The sequence below is a fragment of the Buteo buteo genome, chromosome 9, assembly GCF_964188355.1.
Source record: "Buteo buteo chromosome 9, bButBut1.hap1.1, whole genome shotgun sequence".
Lineage (NCBI taxonomy): Eukaryota > Metazoa > Chordata > Aves > Accipitriformes > Accipitridae > Buteo > Buteo buteo.
In genome coordinates, this window is record NC_134179.1 from 23,218,477 (window position 1) to 23,244,315 (window position 25,839).

At 42.1% G+C, this 25,839-nt stretch overlaps 1 protein-coding gene across 3 annotated transcripts in view; it reads left to right on the top strand.

The window, feature by feature from the left end:
* Nucleotides 1–2,854: 2,854 nt before the first annotated feature.
* ENPP1 (ectonucleotide pyrophosphatase/phosphodiesterase 1) overlaps nt 2,855–25,839 on the top strand; it is a 59,343-nt gene continuing 36,358 nt past the window's right edge. Inside the window, exons 1-6 of one of the 3 annotated variants that reach the window (XM_075035721.1) lie at nt 3,007–3,067; nt 3,570–3,800; nt 20,846–20,918; nt 22,550–22,666; nt 24,915–25,040; nt 25,208–25,268. In XM_075035721.1, coding sequence (XP_074891822.1) covers nt 20,861–20,918; nt 22,550–22,666; nt 24,915–25,040; nt 25,208–25,268 — 362 coding nt within the window. In that variant the 5' untranslated portion in view covers nt 3,007–3,067; nt 3,570–3,800; nt 20,846–20,860. Of the gene's footprint in view, nt 3,068–3,569; nt 3,801–15,447; nt 15,574–20,845; nt 20,919–22,549; nt 22,667–24,914; nt 25,041–25,207; nt 25,269–25,839 lie in introns of those variants that run through there. The other 2 variants (XM_075035719.1, XM_075035720.1) reach the window with 2 other exon arrangements.

The window sequence follows — 25,839 nt, forward strand, 5'->3', positions numbered from 1 at the left end:
GAAGGGTCTCCACACCCTGCCTGGAGTGAGCAGATAGTCCACTCGTGCAAGGAGGTGCCATTTACACCCTCTGTCGCTAGCCCATAGTTCCTATTTGTGCCACAGCCACCTCACAAACTGGGGTCAGATGAGGGTTATGTGGGCATTTGGTGTTTGCTCCAGTCTTTCTAAGAGACAGATATTTGGTGGAGATTTTATCGAGGTAAAAAAATGCAAGTGACAAGTGTCACAAGCTCTGAGATGCAGCAGTGTGGTAAACTCCCTATGTTTACCTTTCTCTCCTAATACATCTTTTATGTTCATTTGTCTTCCTGGCAGCTGCTAATGGCTGAACAGCAAATTAAAATTCATAATGTCTGATGACTCCCTTTACAGATAAGGCCTGGAAACATGAAGCTGGTGTTGCCGTTGTTCTCCCTTGACATTTGGTGAGGCAGCTTGATTTGGTCACAGCTGGAGCTGGCAGCTGAGGTGGCAGCAGCCCTGGCTTCCTCAGTCTTTGTTGAAATGGTCACAGCCAATTCTTTGGAATTTGGATTTGCAACCTCAGTAATCCCTGCAATTAATTCATTGCACAAAGATGTCTTTTGTCATAGATTTATTAAAATGGTAATTGACTGCTATTTAACAATCTCCTCCCGAAAAGATCGAGCAGCTGTAGGTTTCTGAAGGTTTAACGCTGGAAAAGTTTCATCTCTTCTCCCAGTATTCAACAGAAAAGACTTTTCACCCCATTTCTTCAGTGTCAAAACTTAGTCCTTTTTGGTTTTCCATTCTCCTCTTTTCTAGAGTACCTTGACACCCTGTCAATCAGCTGAAATTAGTGTACTTCTCACTGGTAGGTTAATTATTTTCAATGATGGGTAATTATTTTCCATGCTTACCCTGAAGCACCTTAAGTGTTTGTATTGACGCAGAAAGAAATTACAAAATTGAAGGTGCTTCATGAGTATTTGCACATAGGAAAGTAACCGTTAATGAATAGTTACTGGATGAATAACGCAGAATTTAGCTCCAGCTGCAGAATACCCTTTCTTTCTGTGGAAAAAAAAGATACATTTTTGTCTGCAATGTAGTTATACATTATAGGTTTGAATCATGAGTACACAGAGTGTGCTAATCAAACTTTTGAGTAGATGACTTACACAGGACAAAAAAGGAGATTTCTATTTGACTTATAAAGTTAATCAGAAAATATCTTTCTACATACAAAAACATGAAAATGAGAAATGAAATTTTAATTATTTGTAAAAAAAACACCTGAAAGCCTTTAATTTTCTCTGATTTTGGGGGGTGGGGGGGTGGGGAAGGCATTTTCTTTCCTGCTAGTGTGACTGGAAATGGAAGGAAAAAGAAGATGTTGACCTACCACCATGTGATAGCAGTATCTTTTCATTTTTAGGAAAGAAAAAAAAAGTGAGGTTGTTACTGCCAGTTTTTGTGCTAGTTATTAAAACCACATTCACTGAAAAAAACCCCAATTTGGCTATGTCAGTTTTCATGAGAGTTTTAAAATTATCAATCAGTGTTCAATTTACTTTTTTTTAATAGGTCAAATGTCAAAATCCTTGAACGTTTAGTAAGTTGGCTGCTCAGTTGGACAGTTGTTTGAAATGCCACATTAATGGAATAAAGGAGACTCTTACTGTAGACTCAAGTGCTTAGTTCTCACAGCTTCTTTTTCTTTTCTTTGCCTTTTTATTTTCTTTGTGATCAGGTGAAATGTCAGTGTAGGAATTCTCTAGACCGCACCTATGGAACCTCACTAGATGACAACAGGCATATGCACACAGCTCTGCTGTAACCTTCCTTATACCGTGAGCTGCAGTAGCACTACAGAACAGCAGTTATGGAAGTACTGTATCTTTACAATTTTTTTTAAAGGAAAAGTGTAGTGGCAGTTTGACTGTGCAACTCAGCTGAAACAGAAAACAGAGCAACAACATTTTGACAGGGATCAAAGTCACTTCCAAAGGAAATTTTCATTTTACCGTAGCTATTTTTCAGAAAACACAGATTTTGTCAGAAACTATATGAGTGCCACTCTTTTCTGAATACACTGTCAGTTAAAATAAATCTACCATAGACTCCTCAAGCCCTAGCAAATCAAAACCATCATCACAGTATCACTGAAAGACGAAGTCTAATGTCTAATGCCGGGTGCGCGGGTAGCCGGCTGGCCCGATGCCCCGCGTATAAGGGGGGGGGGGGATTCCGCGGGCACTCGGTGGGCGGGAGGGGAAACCCTCCCCGGGAAGGGGCGAAGACTAGGCGGCAGGGAGAGAGAAGCGCCTTCGGCCCGCCACGGAGACCAGCAGCCGGCAATACAGCTCCGGCGAGCGGAGCCGCGGCGGCCAACAGGCGCCGGGGGCTGGCTGCGCGCCTCCGCCGGCACCGGCACCGGCACCCCCCGCCCCCGCGCGCACCTGTGCCGCCGCCGCCGCCGGGCGGCTTCGGGGAAGGCCGCGCCGCCGCCTCCGCCCGCTTCCCGCGGCGGGGGTCGGGCAGCGGAAACTTCCTCCGCGCTCCCTCGTAAACACGGCCCGGCGCCCTCCCCCGGCCGCTATTTTGGAGCGGCGTGATGTCACGGCGGGGCAGAGCCGCGGGGCGGGCGGCCCGCCCTCACCTGCAGGGAGGGGGCGGAAAGCGGGGGGCAGCCGAGCCGAGCGGGGCGGGCAGGGAGGGGAGCAGCCCGCTCCTTCTTCCGTGCCGCGGTCGGCGGAGGAGCCGGCGGGGGAGCGGAGGCCGCCGGTGGCCGCGCTGCCGGACGGGACGGGACGGGGCGGGGCGGGGCGGGGCGGGGCGGGGCGGGGACGGGCCGCCAGGCTATTAATAAGCGTGGCGGCGGCGGGCGGAGGGCAGAGGCGCGGGCAGCATGCAGGGCAACGGGCGGCAGGCGCTGGCGGGGAAGGACCATGAGGATCACCTCGGCGGGATAGGGGCGGCTGACGGCGGGACGCCGGCTGCGGCCGCGCCCATGCTGCCGGCCATGGAGGTGGCTGAGGAGCCGGAGAAAGCTCCGGGCGGCAAGAGCAAGGACCCTAACACCTACAAAGTGCTCTCTCTGGTAAGGGCCGGGGCCCCGCGGGGGCCGGCGGCGGCGGTTGCGGGGCGGGGTGTCTCGCCTGGGGCTTACCTCGCCGGCGGGTGCGTGAGGAAGCGACGCGGCTGAGGGCAGGTGTTTGGCCCCATGGGGCTGGGGACGGGCAAGCCTCTCCCCGGCCCCGCGGGGACGGGAGTGGGGCCCGTGACGGGGCCTTCAGAGGCTCCCGGGGGGTCTGGAGCGGCGTCGGGAGGGGGGAGACCGCCCTCGGCACCAGCGGCTCCTCAGGACGCCCGGGGCGGCGGTGCTGCGGGGCGGCCCCCGCTTCCCGCCTCAGGGCTTCGCTTCGGGCAGGAGCGTCGGGCTTGCGCCTGTGTTACTGCCTACAAGCAGCAACCTGCCTGGAAGGGGGGTTCATGCTTTTGTCAGTTGGTGTATTTTGCTCTTTTGACAGTGGTCAGGGTTGAATCGTCTCGATTCTTTTTTAGTATTAATGGTTGTCCCATCTTCCGTCGTGTGGTTTTAGCTGTTTGGCGTAGGGGACACACCAGCGAAGACAAAACCAGATTAAAACAGGAAAATATGGCTGGAGAAGCTAAAAAGACTTCAGGAGCCAAAAGGATGGTTGGAAGTAAAAAAACTTGCTTTTGTCACAGAATTTGAAGTACTGTGGACTGAAAGTTTGTCTCCAAGTGCTGCCTGGAGTCACTTTCAGCCCTGGTTCAGAGGCCCCGGTGGCCAAAGCCATTGTTAGCAGGTAGGTCACTTTCCAGTTTTAGCCATGCTGCTGTATTGTAATTATCCTCCTTGTAGAGATGGGAAAGGAAGACCTTCCAGACTGCCTGGAGTGACCATTATGAGGCAAAAATCATTATCAAGGTGAAAGAACTGTGGCATTCTTGCGAGGAAGCTTCAGGGGAACTGCAGCAGACTTTTTATTATATATATATCTCCATAAGTAGTCCTCCTTTAAATACATTAAAGCATAAGGATCAAGATGCTTTTCTAGATTTACCTATAGCTTTGTAATCTGGTTACCGTTTCACATGAAAGGCCCACCATATCATAGTGACTACATGTTGGTTGTACTTTCTGACCCATTGGGTGCTAAGTTGCATTTCCAAGTTTGTCAGAATACTATAAGAAAAATATCAAAACTCATGTAAAGGTCTATGGTAGTTTCCATGTAGAAGTTTTTTGGCAGCTATTCTGATGAAAAGTCACTTTCAATAAAGGTAGCGGTTTGTAGCTTGTTTCATTACTTTGTCTTCTGGGGAGGTTAGGTTGTGCCATAAAAACCATTGCAGTTGGATGGTGAAAACAGCTCAGCTTTTTTCAGTCTTAGAAATAGGTAATGATAGTGGAAAATAGTCATGTGCTATTCAAAACCTAATGTTGTTGTTCTGAGTTTTTTTAGGCTCTAATGCAACAAAATTATTAGAGATACATAGCCACTTAAAGATTGGAGTTGGGCACAAGTTAAAATGTTTGCAGGTACTTACTTTTATGGATTAAGTCCTTATTTCCAACCCATAGGTGCTCTCTGAGAATTGGCAAAACATTCATCCTGTGCTGGCTAAACTGTCAGAGTGAAATATCCACCATCTATACAGAAATAATTAAAAACTTCTAAATATAAACGACCATGTGCTATTCTTTTCAGGTACTGGAGACACTGAGATAATTTAGAATATACAGTGAGAACTTGAAAAACTTTGTGAATACTGCAGGTGATATTGGATTGAGTAAAAGAAGACTATGTTTAACCTAAACATCATGTTAGAAGGTAGAAAACTGGAATTGGAAATGCCAGTTTGTTCTTTCTCACAAGCCAATGCATTTATAATGCATTGATGATATCAACCTAATGTAAGAAATAAGTGAGCAGTCTTACCTGCTTGGTGTTTTGGGTTGGGCAGTGTGAAAAAGTAACCGTGACTAGACACAGGTAAACTCCCTTTGCCTGCATTTACCCTCATTGTATGCACTGTTGCTTCCTTTATTTGGGCAGATAAAAAAAAAAACCAACCTGGCTTCAGGTAAGTTTATGTTGAATTTTTTGTAAAAACTGATGAGTGCATTTCTGGTGATTAAAAAATACTTGAATTACTCTTTTCATTTTTCTGGAAAGCACAGACTTGCTTGCATTCTCCTCTTCTTATCTGTGTGCCTGCCACCTGTAGATGTCTGCACAATTTGTGAACACAACCTTGATGTTCCCAGCTTTTGTTAATGAGCCAACCTTACCGAATTACAGAAGAACTGCAGAGTTCCCATGTACACAAGGTTGTACCATGCAGGCTCTATGCATGGGTTTTCTTGGTTGCTCCAGAAGCCTCTGTGTTACATGGCAGTACTTAGTTGTTAACTGAATGTATGTTAGCTGAGGGAGGATGTAGGTAGACAAGGAAGTGGTATAGAGTCAGCTCCACTTCTAGCAGTGCTTGTTGTGGCAGGTGTAACTTTAAGTTCAGCTGTAGGTTTTCATACTGTGCAGGTCCCTCTTCTTGTTGCTGCTGCCCAGGGAGGATTCCCCAAATGGTGGGACAGGCCCACAGGGATTTACTAACCCATGGTGCTTCCTTAAGGCAATGGAATGAAAACATCCAGCTTTGAGTAATCATGAGATAAATGCATAAGAGGATTACTGTATGTAACTTCTGTTCACACCTTGTCATTTAGTGTCTTCCCAACTTTCTGAGCTCGCACCTTTGTCCCTTGAAGCCCAACGAGCTGCCTGTCTGTAGTCTCTCCAGGCTCACCCACTGCTGATGTGTGACTGAGCAGCATGCTCCTGCCCAAGAGCAGTGGAACACTTGCTTAGGTTTGAGGTTTTCTATTCCAGCTTGCCAGTGACTCTCAGGCATTGCATTTTGGTCTGATTCACTCATTCCATTAAGATGAAATTTTCCATGCGTTTATAACAGCTGAAACACTGAGGGGAAAAAAGTAACAAAATAGACAATGTTTCTTTTTGACAGTTTCAGGCTTTCTTTGTCAGAAGTGGAAAATTCATTTAAACTGACACTTTTGTTTGAAAATTTCTTAAGGAGTTTTTGCAACTTGGGAATTCCTGATTAGAAAAAAAATTATCAAAAAATTCCAGGTGAGGTCCGGACTGAGACATTGAAAGTGTGTTAGTCTCCTCCGAAGAGTATCTCAAGTATTTCAGAGTGCATAAAGACAATAAATTGTGAAGCTTTAAAAAATATGCTGTTGTAATACACTTAAAAATATTTTGTAAGTCTGGGATTATTTTTTCCATGTACTTTTTTTTAATTAAGGCAGTCCAATCTTTTTTTAAGACTAGTGGTTTATGTGTGTGCCAAACACTAAACAGTCCTTGGAAACTTTCTTTTATTCAATTGCCTTCTGCAATTTGTTGAGAGGGTAGCCAGAACTTGTACAATGCTTGTGAATTAAAACAGTTTTACTTAAATTAAGACAGTGTAACTCTTGGCATGTACTGCCAGAAGGCTGCTCTGTGTTTTACAGCTGGTTGCAGATGCAGTGAGAGGCAATCCAGGATATGTGGTTGCACTCCTGTAGGTTTGGTTACTTCTTCTTTTGGATGGTTGGTGAACTCTTTATCAGCCTGAGGATCAGACTAAGGCAGTGAGTGGGACAAGGCCTTGGAATCATCTGCAAACTGAAGCTGGTGAAGGATACCGTGATAAAGACGGCATCCTTGGGAGCCTCTGTGCTGATCTTGGTTGTCTTTTTATCTAGCAGTGAAAGTTGAGTGTGCTGGGCTATATCTAGGGAGTGGTAGAGAAAGAGAGGGGTTTTTTTCTCTATACTCAGCACTTGTTAGATCCCACCTGGAATACTGTGTCCAGGCTGGGGCCTTCTAGTACAGGAAAGATCAATTCAACTGGAGTGAGTTCAGCAGAGTGCCACCAAGGTGGTATGGGGCTGGAGCTCTTCTCCTGTGAGGAGAAGAGATGGCTTGGCTGAGGAATACCTAACAGTAGCCTTCCCATACCTCCAAGGACATCATCGAGAAGATGGAACCAGGCTCTGTACTGATGTGCACAGTGGGAGAATGAGACAAGGGCAATAAATTGAAACAAAAGAGGTTCTTGCTGGATATAGATGGGGGGGAAATCACTGAGGATAATTAAGTGTTGGAACAGGTTGCACAGACAGATTGTGTTGTCTCCACCCTTGGAAGTTTTCAAGACTCAACAGCATAAAGCCCTGAGCAGCCAGGTCTGAATTCAGTTTTGACCCAACTTTGGGCAGGAGATTGGACCAAAAACCTCTTGAGGTACCTTCTAGCCTTATGATTAGATAAATCTGTTTCGAGTTATCCATTGGTCTCTGTATTAAGTTTAGTGTGTAAGATCTGAATCATAAACCCACATAAATCATAAATGAGTGTCACGACCCCCCGGACTGGACAGACCAGGGAGTCATGTTTAATTTGAAATTCCCTTGGGCTAAATTAAGGTGAAATGACACCAAATGATCAGTTAAAGATTTTATTCATAACAGAAGTAAACTGAACTGGGGAGGCATGGTAGTAGGTGGCAGGGTTTCTCACAACAGGAATTGTCATAAGTCTACTTCTGTAAACTGTGTAACCCAGGGTAACCATATGTCAATTCAGGGAATAAGAAGATCCCTCCCATTGAGTCATGAGATTCAGAGCAGACCCCCTTGCTTTCTAGACTCCTTCTCAGAGAAGGGCCCAGGGGTGGCTGCATCCACTCTTAGTCCCAGACTTGGTCAACAGTTTTATGTCTGAAAGGGATGAGATGCAGGGACTGTGGAAAAGGAAAGAGAGAAGAAGACAGAGAAATTAAAAAGAAGAGAGAAAGATTTTACTGGTCCTGGGTCCAGTCAGCCGAGGGGTCCAGTCCCAGTGGGCTTTCGCACCCGGGGCTTCAGTTTGTGTCCTTTTATCATCCTTGCCCCTCTGGGCGGGCACCCGAACTTGTCAGGCTAATGAGCAGTTTGTGAGCCTTTGGGCTTGGGGGTCGTTTGTGGAGTAACTTCTCCTTCCCTGCAGACCTGGCCATTGTTTGATCTTTGTATCAGGACAGCTTATCAAAACAGGGAGCTGCCACCCTCCAGCACACCCTCCCCCTCCTGTTGCTGATGTCTGAGCTGATGGGCTTTTCACCTTGGTTCCTTGCTGTGCAGGGTTTGTCTTTAAGCAGAACTTGCCCCACCACAATGTTTGAGACATTAACTCCTTCAGTCTCTCACAATGAGTGAGATGGTCTTGGCTCAAGGGAGAGTATCTGCTGTCAATTAATATGTGCCATTGTTGCAGTCAGGAGAGAGTCTAAGTATAGAAGAGAGATCTGTTGGCTATCAAGATATTTTATATAAGAGTCCTGAAAGTCTTTCACTACTTTCTTCCAAAATAACCCATAGTTGCTGACTTTCTGCTCATACAGGGAAAGATGGGTGTTCTGTGTCAGGATTTTGGAGACAGCTATAGGTTTGTTTGGTTTTTTGTTTGGCTTTTTTTTAATTCCTCAACAGAGATGAAGGTGTGGAAATGACCTTTTCTTATGTAGGTGTCTAGAAGATAGCATGCCTGTTAGGTTGTTTTAATGGTGATGTTTTTACTCCTAAATATGTTTGAGGATGCCCAAACTTTTGTATAGGTTACTACTTTTTTTGGAATAATGCATTTCTATAATCTTTCTCCAGAAAAGATGTGAAATACCTATTTAATTATTTTATTTAATATACTTGTCAACTTAGTCTTACTCTCTCTTCTACATCTGCTGTTGGAGAAGGAAACATGGGGAGCAATTAGAGAGCAGGTGAGAAATTAGTTGGAGTTGTTGTAGTGTGTTGGCCCAGACCCTTCAAAAGCTTGTTCTGCTCTTGGGCTCGGGCTCCTTAGGGGGAATGTGATCACTGGATGAACTCCTTTGTCTTCTGCCATTTCTGCTGTGTTGCTGCAATGTGGTCTTGATTCCCAGGGGAAGGACTGCATAGAAAGCTGGTTCCAGACTCAGATTTTCCCTCTGTGCTCATCATACCCGCTTGGGAATTAACGTAACTCATGTGAGGAGAGGAAAGACAATGACAGCAAAATGTTTGTGCCCAAACCTTGTGATTTGGAACGTGGTTGTTGACTTCAGCCAACTTTGGCTTGGGTATTTTTTATGGTTGTCAGTCAGTTCTGAAGCACTGGATTCAAGGACACTGTACTTTGTGCCTGAGTTTGGGAGACCTGGGCGCCATGTTCAGTCTTTAAACTTTTTTTGGCCCTCAGCAAATCATTCCGTTTCAGCCTTTTTTGTACTGTTTTGCTTTATGTGCCTTGCCTTTTTTCCTTTTTCAGTACAGAAAAGTAGTCCTTGCTGGAATTACTTGCTCCTGTGAGAGTGCTGGGTTGAGCTTAGATGGGACTTTCGTGTTCCAAGAAACTCCACACAGTTTAACAGTAATATTAAAGTAGCTGACTGTTAGGTGATTTAATTTTTTTTTAGCATCAAATGTCCTTTGGTGAAATATGAGGTAAAAAATGACAGTCACAGGATGGCCATAATTTAAATAGACTTTGAAGAGCTTTTGGTTCAGAAATATTAAAGCAGTGTTTGGCCAATCTCCAGTATTTTAATATTTTGTAGGAAACACTATTCCAATGCTTGGAAACAAGGGTGTTTTACAGTAAGTGTCTTGCTTGTCTTCCATCAACATTACAGCTCTCCAGCTCCAACGGTGGCTTGTTTTGAATTCTGCAGACACAGTAAAAATTTGTGTTTGACAAAAGATTGATTTTTTTTTATTGCATTTGCTGTTGATACTGCTTAAATGCATCTAATTACAATACAATTGTGTGGTGGGTTGACCCTGGCTGGATGCCAGGTGCCCACCAAAGCCGTTCTATCACTCCCCCTCCTCAGCTGGACAGGGGAAAGAAAATATAACAAAGAGCTTATGGGTCAAGATAAGGACAGGAGAGATCACTCCCCAATTACTGTCACAGGCAAAACAGATTCAGCTTGGGGAAAATTAACTCCATTTATTACAAATCAACCAGAGTAGGGTAATGAGAAATAAAACGAAATCTCAGAACACCTTCCCTCCACCACTCCCTTCTTCCCGGGCACAACTTCACTCCCGGATTCTCTACCAAGCCCCCCGCAGCAGCACAGGGGGATGGGGATGGGGTTTACGGTCATTTCATCACACATTATTTTCTGCCGCTTCATTCTCCTCAGGGGGAGGACTCATCACGCTCTTCCCCTGCTCCAGCGTGGGGTCCCTCCCATGGGAGACAGTCCTCCACGAACTTCTCCAATGTGGGCCATTCCCACGGGCTGCAGTTCTTCACAAACTGCTCCAGCATGGGTCCTTTCCACAGTGTGCAGTCCTTCAGGCACAGACTGCTCCAGCGTGGGTCCCCCACGGGGTCACAAGTCCTGCCAGAAAACCTGCTCTGTGGGCTCCTCTCTCCTCAGATCCACAGGTCCTGCCAGGAGCCTGCTCCAGCGCGGCGTTCCTACGGGGTCACAGCCTCCTTTGGGAACCCACCTGCTCCGGCGTGGGGTCCTCCACAGGCTGCAGGTGGATATCTGCTCCACCGTGGACCTCCATGGACTGCAGGGGGACAGCCTGCCTCACCAGGGTCTTCACCACGGGCTGCAGGGGAATCTCTGCTCCGGCGCCTGGAGCATCTCCTCCCCCTCCTTCTGCACTGACCTTGGTTCTGTAGAGTTGTTTCTCTTACATGTTCTCACTCCTCTCTCTGGCGGCTGTTTCTTCCTGTCCCAACATTTTTTTCCTTCTTAAAAGTGTTATCACAGAGGCGTTACCACTATCGCTGATGGGCTTGGCCTTGGCTGGTGGCGGGTCTGTCTTAGAGCCGGCTGGTATGGGCTCTCTCTCTCTCGAACACAGGGGAAGCTTCCAGCAGCTTCTTACAGAAGCCACCCCTGTAACCCCCCCCCAAAAACCTTGCCATACAAAGCCAATACAAATTGTAATTATAAATACATACAATAAATACTTTGTTATCCAGTTTAATCCATCAGAAGACAATTTGGGGTTCGGTGAATTTTAAGATCATTGTAACTTTTAATGTTTATCTTCAGTCAACTCATTTGTCAAGGAAGACTTTGCAAATAATTCTCATTATGCACAGGGAGCTGTAAACCCACAATTTCTTTATGCTTCTTCAGATGGGTACCTTCTTGCTGGATATTAAAGACAAAAATCATAATCTTGCTCTCACACAGTAAAAGTTAAGAAATATTTAGCCATTTTAACTCTGATGGGTTTCCAGGGGTAACTTGTATTCTTGCTTTACTTGCACTTTACTTCACAGAGCTAGTCAGCATATCCTATCCTAGATGAGAGAAGCTGATAAGAAATAAAAAATACTATCCAAAGAAACACTTGCAGGAATTGAGGCTTTAGACAAAGCCTTTTTTACTTAAACAAAAAAACTGGTAACCCAAACACCAAAAAACCAAACAAACTGCCCCCCCCGCCCCCCCAAAAATCCATCTATACAAAAATCTTCACCAAGGGAGAGTAGGGACTGCCTTTGTTTATAATTGTACTCGCAACTCATTTCAAATTTTATTGCCAAACTAGGTTGACTTTGGGTATGTCTGTGCCACAGTCAAAGGTGTGATTGTGACTTTGCTAAGCATACTTCAGCTTACTTTGAGCTGGGTAGTTTAGGTACTGCTTTCAGCATAGAGAAAACAGTGTGGCGTTTAGGACAGGCTGCAAGATACTTTCTTATGTAGCTGAGCTGGAGGATTTAAGCCATCTGGGAGGCTTCGGTCACCCCTCAGAGTGCAGTGTGTGAATGCTTCTGGCTTCCTGGACTCCAGCTGGAGTGCAAAGCTTGGAACAGGCTGAAGGACACCCAGCTGTGTGACTTGCGTGCTTCTGTCAACACTGCTGGCTGGTTGCCTGTCTGAAAACATCCATGTTCTGCCTAGGAATTTGTGTAGACTATCTGCTGATGGATTAGGCTGCAGTGTGCTAGGATCAGCCATTTGGTCCAGTCAGGCAAAGCAAATGAGTGGTTGGGGCCACGATTAGTGTCGTGTGTGTTCAGACTCCCTGCTTGAGCATTTGGAGCTCTGACTCAATCCACACCTTAGGGTTTTCATTACCTTTCTTTAATTTTGCAGTAATAGTCTTTGTCTACCTGTCAGGCACCAGACAAGGGCAGGTCATGCTGAAAGAAGGTAAAACTGTATCTAGGTGTGATGACAAGGCAGATGCAGGCAGTGGCCTCACTGAAAGGACAGTCTCACCATACCCGAGCAAGGTAAGCAAAGCAGGTTTGGGGATGCTAACCAGGGTCAGCCAGTAGTCTAGATTGCCAGATGAGTATATAGTGATGAGGCAGGTCTAAGGTGAAGGAAGGGAGGAAGTAAAGTCTGAGTTAGGGTCAGGGTCAATAGAGTGCTTGGCCAGGATGGACTTGACTGCAGCGTGGCTGTAACAGTTCAGGCAGGGGACAGAGGCAAGAGCTGGCTAAAACAAGGTGAAGGGGTGACTCTGAGGCTTCTTCCAGCTTTTTGTTGAAGAGCTGTCCTCAAGGCTGGTTGAGGTTTCACAAACAGTGCTCTCAACAGCTGAAACGGTATCAGAGAACTGGCCCCAAGCACAGGCAGCCAAACTCCTGGCGGGGGGGGGGGGGGTGGTAGTGGTGGTGGGGTGGGGGTCTTGGTCTGAATACCGCTTCCATGTAGTTCTGCAAGGCTCTTGGATACTAAAATAGTAAGGAACACATTAATAGTTTAAATGGATAGACTTTCTGTAGAGATAATTATTAAATTGAATTCAGAACAGTTTAGTTACTGTGCTAAAACTGTTAGATTTCAGGCAAGGCCAAAGATATAAAAATTATGCAAGGCTTCCTTCCAACTCTCCTGCTCTTTTCCTTGGCATTCTTTCACTAATATCAGTAGACCTACACAAGGAGACTATTGTTCTGATTTGACTTACCATGGAAGCTATGTTTCTGTTGCTTTCAGCTGAAAGGAGGAGCGGGGTAAATTAAAGGCTTTGAAAACATGAAAGGTATGAAAATTTTCTCACCTCGGAGCTTGTATTAGAAATTGATATGTTGGCAAACATTGCTGTGACCATATGCTATGGGTTGCGGATAAATACTTGTTTTAAAGAATGTTCTGTCTGACAGAATTTGGCAGTGTGCTACATTGCAGTAGTGTCCTATTTGAATGAAACAGTAGTGTATATATATGATTTTCAGAGAAGCTATTTTATAATGATCAGTGTTGGAATGGTATTTTGAAAATAGGACAGGAAATATATTAAAGCAGTGTAAAAAAAATATACTTTCTGCACTGAAAAGCAAAAGGTACTTTTCTGCACAGGTGTTGCACAGGTCAGCTGTGTAAAGTTTTCTTTAAGGGTCCTTATAAGACAGCAGTGGATTTTATTGTAAGTGGGATGTGGTGGAGGGCAAAGGAAAGTAGTACAAGTAAGGACACTTGACATACAGGCTATTGTTTAACTGTTCACCACTGAATAAGTTGGCTAAAGAGAAAAGTGAAGTAATGAGAAAAGATGAAATATTTGCATTCCTGAAGAAACTCAGGTGAGCGTGAACCTTGTCCCAGTTCTGCTGTGTAATGGCATATAGGCAAATCAACCTATATAAATGCCTTCCAATATGTGGTAGTATTTGGGTACAAGTTTGTATAAAAGTTTTGTTTGTTTGTTATTCATTGAATAATAAAAAGTATAATGTTGTTACAGCTGCTTGCACAAAAGTCAATAATCAAAACCAGCCATTTGTCTTCCATTGTGCTGTTTATCTCTGGCATGATCAAGTGGGTCAGTTCTTGAGTCCTTCTGACTGAAACACATTTCCGTGTTGTGAGGCATCAAAATTTGATAGTCTGCCTTTTGTTTTTTGAGGGACTATATTCAAAAGGTGCAGAGGTAAAGAATGGCCTGTCAGCCCTGGCCTTTGTTTTGGGAAAATGGCCAAAGGATTCAGGGATAAAGATGTGCCTGTGATAGATATCAGTGTGCTTAGTAAAGACCTGCAGTGAATAGCTTTGAAACTTTATTTGTGCCATCTTCTTCCTGTACCAATTTGGCGTCGCAATTTCTGATGCTCCTTACATTCTTATGGTGTTTTACAGGATTGCTTCACTTGCTCTTTAAGGTCGCTATGTCTTCCTGCTCAGCCTAATGTTGCTGTCATGCTGGCAGTAGCAACAGCATCTGCCATGGAAAATTGGAGGTGAATATAGGTTTACTTTGTATATTTGGTGGTACTATCAGTACCCAGTAGCAGCAGTCCCTTCTTTACACTGTTTCTGTTACAACTCTCATGATGGTACTACAGATTGGAACCGCTTTAGCTTTATTCTTGAAAAGGGATTTTTGGAATAGGAAAAGCATGAAGATGGCTCAAGGCCATGTTTTCTTCTCCAGTTTTGCTTTTATTCATGGGTCAAGTGCAGCTTGTTTGGCCAACAGTTTTGAGTTGGCATAATACTGACAGCTTCTCTTTCAATGTAAACATGCATTCATATGTGCTTGCCACAAAAGCAGATGATATGTGGTGGTCTTTGTTCTGTGTTCATAGTCTGCTGTGTTGAATAAAATAATTGTATCTGAAAGCACAATATCTACTTTTTTCTCATAAATCAAGATCAGTTTTCAGTCCTGTTTATCCTTAGGTTTTTACAAAAACCTACCTGCTGATTAAGTAGAGTCAGCAGCTGTCTGTTTTCTGGGAATTTAACCAGAAGTTATATTTCCTCTTCTTTTTGGCTAGTATATAGTTGCACTTTAGTTTCTCTCTAAATTCCCCCATGATGTAAAAGGCATTGGGGGAAAAAAAAAACAACAACAAAAAACAACCAAAACCCACCAAAAAACCCCCCCAAAACCAGCCAGGGGTAAAATGTGTGTGCTTTGATAACAGCTCATGTGTTAATACCTTCCAGGACAATGTGTACCTATACAGTTGGACAAGCAACAAATGAGAAAAATATTTTAGAACCTAGCTGACAGATGCTAACTCTGTTCTATATCTTTGTCTCTTGTTAAAAAACAGATGCTTGAATAGTTTTGGAAGGTAGTTAGAGAGCTATGGTATGATATGTCTTCTGCTGGTAATTCCCTGCTGAATGAACAGTTATTGTTCTTTGGTAAGCTCCATGAAGGCTTTTAATATCTTACAGTGGCTCGAGCTACCTTTAAAACATTCTTGTCCTTTGAATGACCTTATGTTGCAATAGTATGTAATAACAGTCTTCAGAACATTCAGTAGAAACAGAGTAGACCACCTGTGTGCTGCTTTGAGAAGAAAAACAATAATCCCTATATGTTTTTAGAGTAAATCTTTTTAGCTCTGAAAAGGTTTTGGATGTAAGCTCCAGCTTTTCCATCCACTGACTTCAGGATAATTCAGTCACCTTCAGTGTTTCAGGACAACCAGGACCCGAGAGCCTCAGGGTCTCTCCTCCTGGGCTCTAGGTGTGGAATGTGGATCAACAAAAGCAAGTCTTCGAAGAGCTTAAAAATACTTACAAATGTGGAAAGAAGAGGTGAGTGGTGCAAGGAGAAGGTGGTGCACTTGTTTCAGTGCTGATAACTTTTTTTTTTTAAGGTGATTTATTTAGGTATGTAGCTGTGCTGGTATGAGTGAAGTATCTACCTCCTTTCAGTTCAGTAAACTTTATTAAGTATCCCCTGCTTTTGAATATAACTGAGCTGTTGAGGGATTATCTCTGTTTAAAAATAACTCTTAGAAGCATGAGTAAGCGTTCCTGCCCCTGGCAAGTGTAGATAAGGGTTTTTTTCTCTGTACAGTATGCTTTCTGCATTTTTAAGACAGACGGTGGCTCTGTTCTTACTTGAAATTCATTATTTATTACAGTGTTCTTTACTCTTTTGCAGATTAAATTCTTTCTCAAAGATATTTCAGTGTTAAGATCTATGTTGTTAGTCATCTATTCTAGGTGCACAAAACAGTGAAAAACATAGTATACCCTTCATGGTTTCCAGTGGTTTTGGAAAATTCCATGGGTTTTTGTAATACTGGCATTACAGACCCAGACTAGATGTCTATCTGCGAAGGGAGAACATGGCACAAATGTGAGAGTCAATCATGGAGATTAGAATGAAAAACCACTACTTTGCATTGCTTCTTTGTTAATTGTGTAGTTGTTAATGGATGTGCCTTAAACCTTAGAGTGACAAGTTTTGTTGGCCATGGAACACAAGGGATGAAAAAAGGAAGATGGAAACCAACTGAGTACATGGTAGGTAAAGGGTGAGGAAGATCAACACAAAGAAACTTAATTCAGAATGATTATTCCTTAAAAGAGATACCAAGGCATTCTTTGCTGAAGAAAATGCAGAGTAGAAGAGTAGAGGGGAAGTAGGGAAGATGGACAGAGCTAGGGAAGAGTGAAGAGAAAGGGACAGTAGCATTGACTGTGTAAAGGAAGAGTAAAATACAATAGCAAAGGAAAGATGACAGTAGCTAAGGCTGGTGAGAGGTTTCTATGTATGTCACCAATACCTGTACAGTTGACCAGTCTCTTTGGGATCCTGTGTCTGCAGCCTGTGTGCATGCTGGCTCTGTGGCCCTTCTACCAGCTCTCCAAAATCACTGCTGAGAAATTCTCTTCAGCTGCAGTTCTAGAGATGAGTGATGGAAATGATTCTGCTCTCTAACCATGTTATCATATTTCCATCTGCCCAGCTCAAAATAAAAGGCTTTTCAAATGTTTTCAGGATTGCAGTTTTCCAGACACTCAACTACCTATTCCCAACTGCTATAATGTTTACAAAGCAAAGCTTTTATTGCTTCCGCCCACGTAAAGGAAGCAGTGATGGGACAGAGATTCATCCCTAGATGACAATGTTTTTTGATTCCAAAACAAACTTTAAAAAATACATTTTTAAAACAAAAAAGGACACTTTCTTCTCTGCAGTTTTTACTGTGTTGGTTTAAAAACTTTTCTCAGATACTATATTAAAACCAAATCTGACATTTTGTCTTAGCAGTCTCTCAAGTTACCGTAAAAAGTTCATGTGCTACTTTTGTGTATAAGAAGGCCAGGTTCTTTAATTTTATTTGCCTTCCTACTAAATGTTGGGTTCCCATATTCTTTCTTAATTGCACCTTTTTCTCAGTTCTTGCTTTCTCTTTTGAGGGGAAGAATGTGGGGGAGAGAGAGAACAGGTAAGATTTTCTCCTTTTGTTTAAAAAGACAGACTACACCTTGAAGGCATTAGGTGTTAGGTTGACAGTGTGGTAGTAGCTAGAGATTTGAGTCTGGTGCTTGCAGTAGGACGCTGCAGGGTTCTAATGAGGTTCTTGATAGTAAACCTTAAACTATATGTGCAGCTACTTGTCTTTATATAGATTAAAAAAAAAATAATCTTTACACAGCAGACTGCAGCATCCCAAACCTGAGCTACCTGTATGTAAAATAGTTCAGGTAATATTAGTAACCTACTGTTACAGCAAGGTCCCATACAGCAAGAAGCAAAGTAAATTAGTCCACATTTGGGCTGCAGCAGCGTGGTGACTTTCTGTAGCTGGGTGACCTTTAAAGCTAGCTTGATTATTCCTCGTCATCTGTAGAGCTGATAATCTTAAACCCTTTCCACTAATTATAGGTCAGCTACTAGTGTAACATCTCTTGCTGTGCCTAGTCAGGACTACTGCTGCTGTTGGCCAGTATTAGTTGCTCCACATTGTTCCAACTGAACATTTGTGCCATTTGTGTGGGTAATATCCACATGACTGAAGTCATTCAGGCTCAAGATAAAGTTTTGATTCAAGGTCTTAAACACTAAGCTGCAATTGCATGGTATAGTCCACTAGATTAGAGCTGGCTGTCCCAGAACATTGTCAAATGCTTTACCTCTAAGCTTACCATTTTTGTGAAGGTTCTTAAGTGTTAAAGAAAGAAAGAATAAAAAAACACGGGGGGGGGATAGCTTTAGTATTTTGCAGTAAAATATTTTTTAAGACTAAAATTTAAGCTAGTGGGACTAATGTTAAGAAAGCAAAGGCTTGAATGTAATGAGTCAATAGAATTTCCCAGATCTTCATTTATTACAGATGGGCATAGTACACCAGGTAAGGACCTGGACCACGTTTTCTCCTGTGTATATACAAGACATTTGAGAGCAGAGCTGGTTTGTAGTAGAGACACAGAGAGCATTTGTAGTGTGCTGTGTTTTGTGATGCTATGAGGTTTCCAGAGTATTGCTTGCAGGAAACACAAGTTGTGTTATTGCATCAAGTAGCATTACCATTTTGTAGTATTTCCTACCCAAAAGAACATTCATATGCCTCAGTGAACATAATCCTTTCATGTTTTTGCTTGTTGGAATTAATTATGTTCATGGAAATGTAAAACTGAAAATCTGGAATACAATACAAAACTGATTTTGTAACATTTGGTGCCAAAATCTCAGGAACTATTTGTGAGAACTTTAGTGAAGATTTACTAATTTTAGTTGGGAAGTACTATAATGCTGTCATTTTGGAGTGGGTTTTATTTAGATTTAATTTTTACATTAATTTGGTGTCACAATTAAATTTGTGGTTTTCAAACATGCATTATCTACACTGAAGCTCCTTAAGGGAATATTAATAGTGCATTTAGTGGCACTGCAATGTGCTTTTGTTACAAGGATGCCTTAGGTGGCCTAAGTCCCATAGGTCATGTAGCTATTTGAAGATATGGGAATAAAGCTCTTGCAGATAGAGTAGGTGTGGGTTTTGTCTGTTTTAAAGCATGTTTGTGGTTACATGTCAGAGGACATTCTACTCTCTGATCTTAGTAGCAGGGCCTGGTGGGAGTAGAGAAGCAATATATTGCCACCCTGAAAAAAATTGTTCTCAAGTTGGCTTATTAAAAACAAATTAATCTATTTGTAATTTCCAAATAATACGTAAGTTAAAGGGATAATAACAGGTTTTGCTCTCTCCACTGATTTTGCTGGGCTTTGACATCTTGCATCTCATGTGCTACCTACCTAGCTGTGCACGTGCTCTTATCTAGTTGGTATTTCATATGGAAGACTTCAAAGGTCCATAACAATTTACATGGAAGATAATACTATTGATACTGATTTAACAGAAAATGTTATTGATACTGCACATGTTAGTATGCTGTTTAAAAAAAGAAAAGGTAAGTACAGAGCTCTGCAGTTGTAGTCATTCTTGACAGCTGGGTTAATGGAGACTTGCACCTTTCTGTCAGTTGTAGTGTATCTGGGTGCATTGATAATACCAGATTTTTTTTTCTCATTCTCTTATTTTCTTTCTTTCCCTGGCAATTCAAAGATAGAGTTGAACTTTAAAAGTACTTATTTCTCTGTTAGACATTGTTGAATCATCTAAGATTCTAGACTTGCTTAGTTCAGAATTCTAGGCCAAGGTTTCATCAGTTCCAGTCTATAATTCCCTTTTTTCATGAATGCTGTGTGTGTAATATTATTTATATTGATTAATATGGTTTATGATAATTTTCAGTTCAGAAATCCAGAATAATACCTGAATTTCAATGCTACACATTCCAGAAATTGTGTTCTTACTGGCTTTACTAACTGCTTAGTGAACAAAATTGTATAGTGAACTGTATATTTGTTAAAAACAACACAAATAGTTTTTATTTACTGAAGTGCTCACAGACTTCAAAAAAGTAAGCTTGAGAAATAATTAGGTGCATTTTAAAATGGGGGGAATTTTTGCCACATCACAACATGATTCAGGCATCACACTCAAAGACTGACTCAGCAGCTTTTGCTGATTGGGGAGGAGGAAAAAAGGCAGAGACTTTGTGTAGGCATGTACATAAAGTTATTGAAGTATTGCTTGAAAGCAATTTTTCCTCAGAAAATGATGACCATAAAGGTGATGTACATTCTCTCCTACCCATACTTCCTCAAATACTTCTGAATAAGAAAGTCTGCATTATTACAGTGCTATCTCTTTCAGGACTTTTGGCAAACTACCTTATTACATTCTACACTTGAATAGCATAGCCATCATAAATGCCTTGTTGGCTTTCCTGGACTCTTTAATTACTCTATATGCATTGATAATATATACACTTTTCCTTAAGAGTTTATGGACCAAATCCAGTACTTCATGAGATTAAAAGGAATCTTTCCCTGTATTTGAGTAGGCATTAGGTCTTGCCCTAAAATGCTGGGCAAGGACAATAAGGTGCTTGTTTGATAACTTCAATGCATTCAGAATCCAAAATAAACATGGCCATAGTTTCTGGTCAATGTAAGACACTGTGGTCAGTCTAGCGTGACATCCCACAGTTGCTTACCATGGTATGGACCAACATCTAGTATGAACTGGATACTAGGAAGTGGGAAGAGGTTTTCCTGCCTAAGAAAATTATAGGTATCACTTAAGAGCCATGCCTTCTGTTTGTAGTCTGTGGTCAATGGCAAAACTTTGTTTCGTCTTAGAACAAACTAGGAGAAAGGAAGAAGTGGAGCAAAGAGTTTTCTATAAAATTGATATATGAGTAACCATAAACATCTTAATTTGTTTGTGAGAAACAATTATATCATCACGTCTACATTAAATTACTTGATAAGAAATGAAATACACAGGCCTAGTCTTGAGAATATTCATGTTCATGCAGCAATAATTAATTACAAACAACATAACTACTTGTGTGAGTGAAAACTGTGAAAGCAGTGAAATCAGCCTCCTAATCTGCATGTTTATCAATTTCAGTATAATTGTATAAAAGTATAGAGAAAATAAGGGCTTTCAAACCATCAGTGGTCATTTAAGATTACTTTCTTTTCCTTCCTGTCCCACAGGTGCTCTGTGTCTGCATGTTAACGACAATCCTAGGATGTATATTTGGCCTGAAGCCTAGCTGTTCAAAAGATGGTAACTAATATGCCTTTTATTTAGTAATATTTCTAAGGAATTCCTTTTCGTTTTTTTTTCTTTTTGTAAATTAATTTTGATATTATCAGAATACCACCCTTTCTTGCTGTAGGAAGAGGATTGGATGCATTGCTTGAAGCAGTTTCAGTTAGAGGGGAATGAAAATACTGGGAAATAAGTCAGGTGTACTCAGTACTTGTGTGTACTCACTTGAGAGGTAAACTGATCCTGGCACTCAGTGTCTGGTCTGGCAGCTTCCATATATGCCAACTGTCACTGTGGTGATGTCACACGGCTGGCTTTTCTCAGTTCACTATAAAAAAACCCCAACAATTTCTATTTCATGTTGTCCTGGAACATTTGTTTTTCATCTTTTCCAGTCAATTATGGGCAAAAAAAAAAAGTTATTTTTTTAACTGGTTAGAATTGTAGCCTGAAAATGTTCCTTGTGGAATTCCTCAGGCTGTTTTCTGTCCTGAAAAATATGCGGGTTTTTTCAATGGTGAAGTTTCTTCAGGTAGAAGGTTATGAAAGATATTTTAAGAAATCAAGCTTCACTTTGGGAGCAACTATTTAGAATAATTTCAAAGTTGCTCTGTTTAACAAACAGGCCTACAATGATTTTTAACTAAAATTCAGATTATTAATTTCCCAGTAGAATCTGTTTAGGTTTTTTCTCATTTTATTACATCTTTGCAATATTGGCTCATTATTATCTCATTTGCCTAATATCACACACATCAAGATTCTTGATGAGAGGAGCCAAATGATGAAGGATTTACCTCACTCCCTTCTGGTGATTGCACAGGATGAAACAGACTGACCAACTACTTACGTGTTGTTACAGCTTCATGTCACCAGTTTCATGTTGGGTTTTTTTTCCCCAGGCAGCTCCAGTCTAGTGGAAGAATGCTGTGCCTTTTTTTTAACATTAAAACTGAACAAAAATTAAGCCAGTACACTCAAGTTTGTATCTCCTGTATCTGGTTTGGAACAGCCATTCCTGTGTCTTGAGATAGTACCTTAACCATCATACAGCAGAATGCTGGACTGAGGCTTCTTCAGTTCCACTGATTTGTATGAAGACAGTCACTCAAACAGGGCATGAACATGGGAGAGTTGCAAGCATAGCTAATGCAGTCTAAATTCTAATTAATGTTTAATTATTTATAGAAAGTGGAACATTGTCAGATGTGAAGATGAAGATTAGTGTTCTCTGCAAGTGTTTCACTGTTTAGGGCACCCTTATTGAAAACCTAGGTTCAGATATCCTCTGACAGAGATCTTCCATATTCTAAATGACTGTACTCATATCTTCTGGTGATACAGAAAGGCAAGGACAGTCACAACTAGAATTGTAGTCTGTTGTTTCACTTATTTCTGCCAATAATGAAACACTCTGTCCTGCTAAAACAGAACAGAACTCTTTGTTGAATACGATGAAAAAATATTTTTGCTTAATAAGAGAAAATAAACATTTAGTTGGATCACGACTTTCCTTTTCCTTTGGCTGTCACTGGTTTTGCAGCCATCCTGTAAGTTGTGGAATGACCAGCTCTGTTGTTCCACATGCTGACCTTAGTCGTTTCTGTTGCATGTTGACTGACATCTAACATTATCCAATATTACAGTGAAAACCTGCAAAGGTCGTTGCTTTGAAAGGACCTTTGGAAGCTGCCGTTGTGATAGAGATTGTGTCAAGCTTGAAAACTGCTGCTTAGATTACCAGGAAACATGTATACAACCAGGTAAGGATGGAAAAAAGCTGTGGGGCAAACTCTTCTATTCTGTGACGTGGGACAGCTCAGCATGTGTGAGTACTGTTGTGGTCAGCTGGCTGTACCCCTGACTTTTCAGATGGGCTGTGAGCACAAAGGAGTGCTGCTGAACAACAGGGTGGTTCTGATGCCAGTGGTCTCCCCCGTTTTGTGCTCCCTCCATTGCAACCATGGGTGGAGTTGCAGTGATGATGGTGGTACTGGGGACTCATGTGGAAACATCAGGGCTCTGGTGCAGCTGTTTCACACAAAGCAAGCTTGTATTTCACCCAGCTGGACTACATAAGAGCTGACATAGCTGGTAGGCTGGCTTTTCCATAGCTCCTCTGGGGAGAGAGGCTGTGAGGGACTGTGCTGCTGCCCTGCCCCTTGGGAAAGAGGAGGAACAACTGCAACTCAGTCTCAGCCAGCCTTTTGTGCTTTGTCTGGGGGTGAGAGAACAGTGATCTGCATTGTCCCTGGCATCAGGGACAAATCCTACATTCTCAGGCAAACCAGGAATAGGAGTGCATTCTGCATACTGTATCTCTCTGTCATCATCAGTGTGAAAAAGTAGGACAGAGCAACTCTGAAAGCTGCTGTCTCTCCTTACCCACCTACTCAGGCCCTCTGCCTTGTTACTCCCCAGCTTGAGTGTGAAGCAAGGGTCATGTGCTGGCCTTTGGGACAAGGCAGGATGACAAAACAGACTGTGCTGGTGGAGAATTATTATGAAGTGAGAAGCAGGTCTCTTGATTTGCGGGAAAGCAAAGGTCAGAGAGGCAAAAGTGTGAAAAGTACCGTGGAGAAATTTTACAGGGAAATATGTTAGTGCAGGTAGTAACATTAAGGACAGAACTTGACTGTTTTCTCTAAATTAGTTTTGCCTTAATGCTTCATATGCAGCATTCTTTTCAGTTAACTGTTTTTCTTCTCACTCCCTCTTCATCTCTTCATGTGTATCTGTAAAGTTTATCAATGTAGTCTCACACTGAAGTTAAAAATTCTAATGTTGACTTTTAAAACCAAATTATTAGACTGAGCTTAGGTCCCTGCTGCAACTGACTGTTATTGAAAGATCCTCTAAATTGCATAAATCTCTTTGCTTATGGAATAGTTGCATGGGATTTACCCTCCACTTTGTTTCATTACACCACTCTGCCTCAGTTTAAGGAATACTTTAAAAACAAACTGGAGAGTCTGTCTTAGCACTAAGAATGGGAATTCATTGCTTGGTGTTATTTATTTCTTTTTAATTAATTAGCCTTAACATCAGTGGAGAATCAAATTCTAATTTCTAAATAGTATCATGTAACTAGAACCATAATAGATTCTTCTATCTCTCTCAGAAGTAAAGATCTACTGACATTGGTAGAGTTAGTGAAGTTCAGTATTCCTGAAAGTGACATTAACCTCCTGAGAATGCTTTTAGGGATTTATAATTGCTAGTCATGTATGAAGATGGCTGAGTGTCCTCTAATCAAACATTTAGATTTGGCTTCCATGTCTCTGAGACCTTCCCTTAAGTATTCACTCAGTTGGTAAACTCATTCACATTTATCCTCATTGACCTCAAAGGATCTACTTGTGTAGATCATCAGATGATCGCAAAATGATCATCTTCAAATGATACAATGTATTGGAATATTCCATTCAGAAAATCAATATGATTCAGGGAAAAAAATTCTCTTACTAAAATCAGCAATGAAGCTGAAGTCAGTAGGTCTTCCTGTGAGCTTATGTATATAGTCTCAAATAGTGGCAGAGTGATACCTATGCCTCAGAGGTGCTGAAAGACGCTGGAGTGCCTGATGGTGACTGGTAAAATCCATTGTGACTTCAATGCAAATCAGAGTAAGTTACTGCTGCTCAGTGCTTTCTAGGCATTCCAAAGTCAGGCTCAAATCTGGAGTTTTTCTTTATAGTATGTGGGTTTAATCTGGTAAATGCATAAATTACCATATTTAAGGAGGTCTGTAAAAAGGATTCTTTCTGATCTGTGATATTTATAATAATATGCTGCAAAATTGTATTCAGATGGCTATGCACTTGGATTATTTAGGCATGGGTGTTTCTATTTTCCAAAGTGCCAAAGCTTGCAATATTATACGTGCGTGAAATACCTCAGGACTGTTTTTCAGTGAGTACACATTTGAGACAGAACAAGATTCAGTTTATTAATTCTACACTTACACTGGTATTAATCATTGTGCTGTCCTTCTCTCTCATCTGTTTTTAGCCCACATATGGACCTGTAATAAATTCAGGTGTGGAGAGAAGAGGCGACCAGAATATCATTGTTCCTGTTCAGATGACTGTGTGGAAAATAAGGATTGCTGTGTCAATTATCATGCTGTTTGTAAAGGTAAATATCCTAAACAAGTTCCTACAGTCTCTTATATGTATCCATATTTGTATGAAAGGAGCAAGAACATAATATAAGTTCAAAAGCATCCAGTAAAATGAAAAAACTTGCATTTAGCAATAAGAATGTACTGTCTTAAAAAATAAATTGCACTCATTTGTTTTAAGGAGATGCAAGCTGGGTTGAAGAGGAGTGTGAGGACATTACTGAACGCCAGTGTCCAAAAGGGTGAGGATACTGTATATTTGCATAGCTCTACTCTTTGCTTACGTTTCATCTTTGAGATTATTTTCCCTACTGTGCCTTCCTGGGACCTGCTTGCCTTATCCACAGTAAGAGCAGCTGCCAGACAGAGAAGGACACCTGTTCGGCCAGCATTTGGTAGCACTTACTAACAGATAGGTTGCTCTATCCCAGTAGCACTCATGTATCCCAGCACTTGCTTGACTTGCAAGACATGCCTATTCCTGAACCCCGCTGCCTCTCACAGATGTGTGTGCTCTGGGCAGCTCGGTCTTGTGCCAGCCTCATTGTCCTACATGTGCTCTAATACCTGCTGTCCCAAATATTTTGGGACCCATCCAGCAATCTCAGGCTCCTAAGACTGCCTCCTTCCCTGGTCACTTCTAAAGACCTTTCCATTTCCTTGCCTGTTCCAGCCCCAGACCTGCAAAATGTGGGCAGATCACTGTCCCAGTTTCACCAGCAGTGGGACAGCATTATTTGCAAACTGTCTGAACTACTTTCTTTAAAAGGTGTAGAATGGCATGGGATCCTTGTATGCTCTGGCTCAGCCCTA